Below are 280 nucleotides of genomic sequence, written 5' to 3' on the forward strand. Positions count from 1 at the left end.
TGGCTTCGCCGCTCCTCCCGGCCCCTCCTGGAGAACAGCTCCAAGGTGCGATGCTTCTTGAAGCAGCACATCCCCGGTGTGGCCCTGGAGAGGCAGCGCTCCCTCAAGAAGTCCAAGAAGGAGAACGATGTCTCCCACGCACTGCAGGAGGTGGCTCTGGCCCCGGAGAACCCCTCCAAGTCTATCCTCAAGCGGCCCAAGGGCATCCTGAAGAAGAGAAACTCCTGTGAGCAGAAAGTGCCCAGCCCCGGTCCCTTGCCGGCAGCACCCGTGGGAGAGG

General features: G+C 63.2%; 1 protein-coding gene across 1 annotated transcript in view; it reads left to right on the forward strand.

The window, feature by feature from the left end:
* Positions 1–226, forward strand: part of LOC104461392 (NUAK family SNF1-like kinase 2) — a gene marked incomplete at both ends in the record, with an annotated part of 2,181 nt that extends 1,955 nt beyond the window's left edge. Inside the window, one exon of the mRNA XM_010072973.1 lies at positions 6–226. Coding sequence (XP_010071275.1) covers positions 6–226 — 221 coding nt within the window. The remainder of the gene's footprint in view (positions 1–5) is intronic.
* Between the last annotated feature and the right edge of the window lie 54 nt (positions 227–280).

This window comes from Pterocles gutturalis, unplaced genomic scaffold, assembly GCF_000699245.1.
Source record: "Pterocles gutturalis isolate BGI_N339 unplaced genomic scaffold, ASM69924v1 scaffold22966, whole genome shotgun sequence".
NCBI lineage: Eukaryota > Metazoa > Chordata > Aves > Pterocliformes > Pteroclidae > Pterocles > Pterocles gutturalis.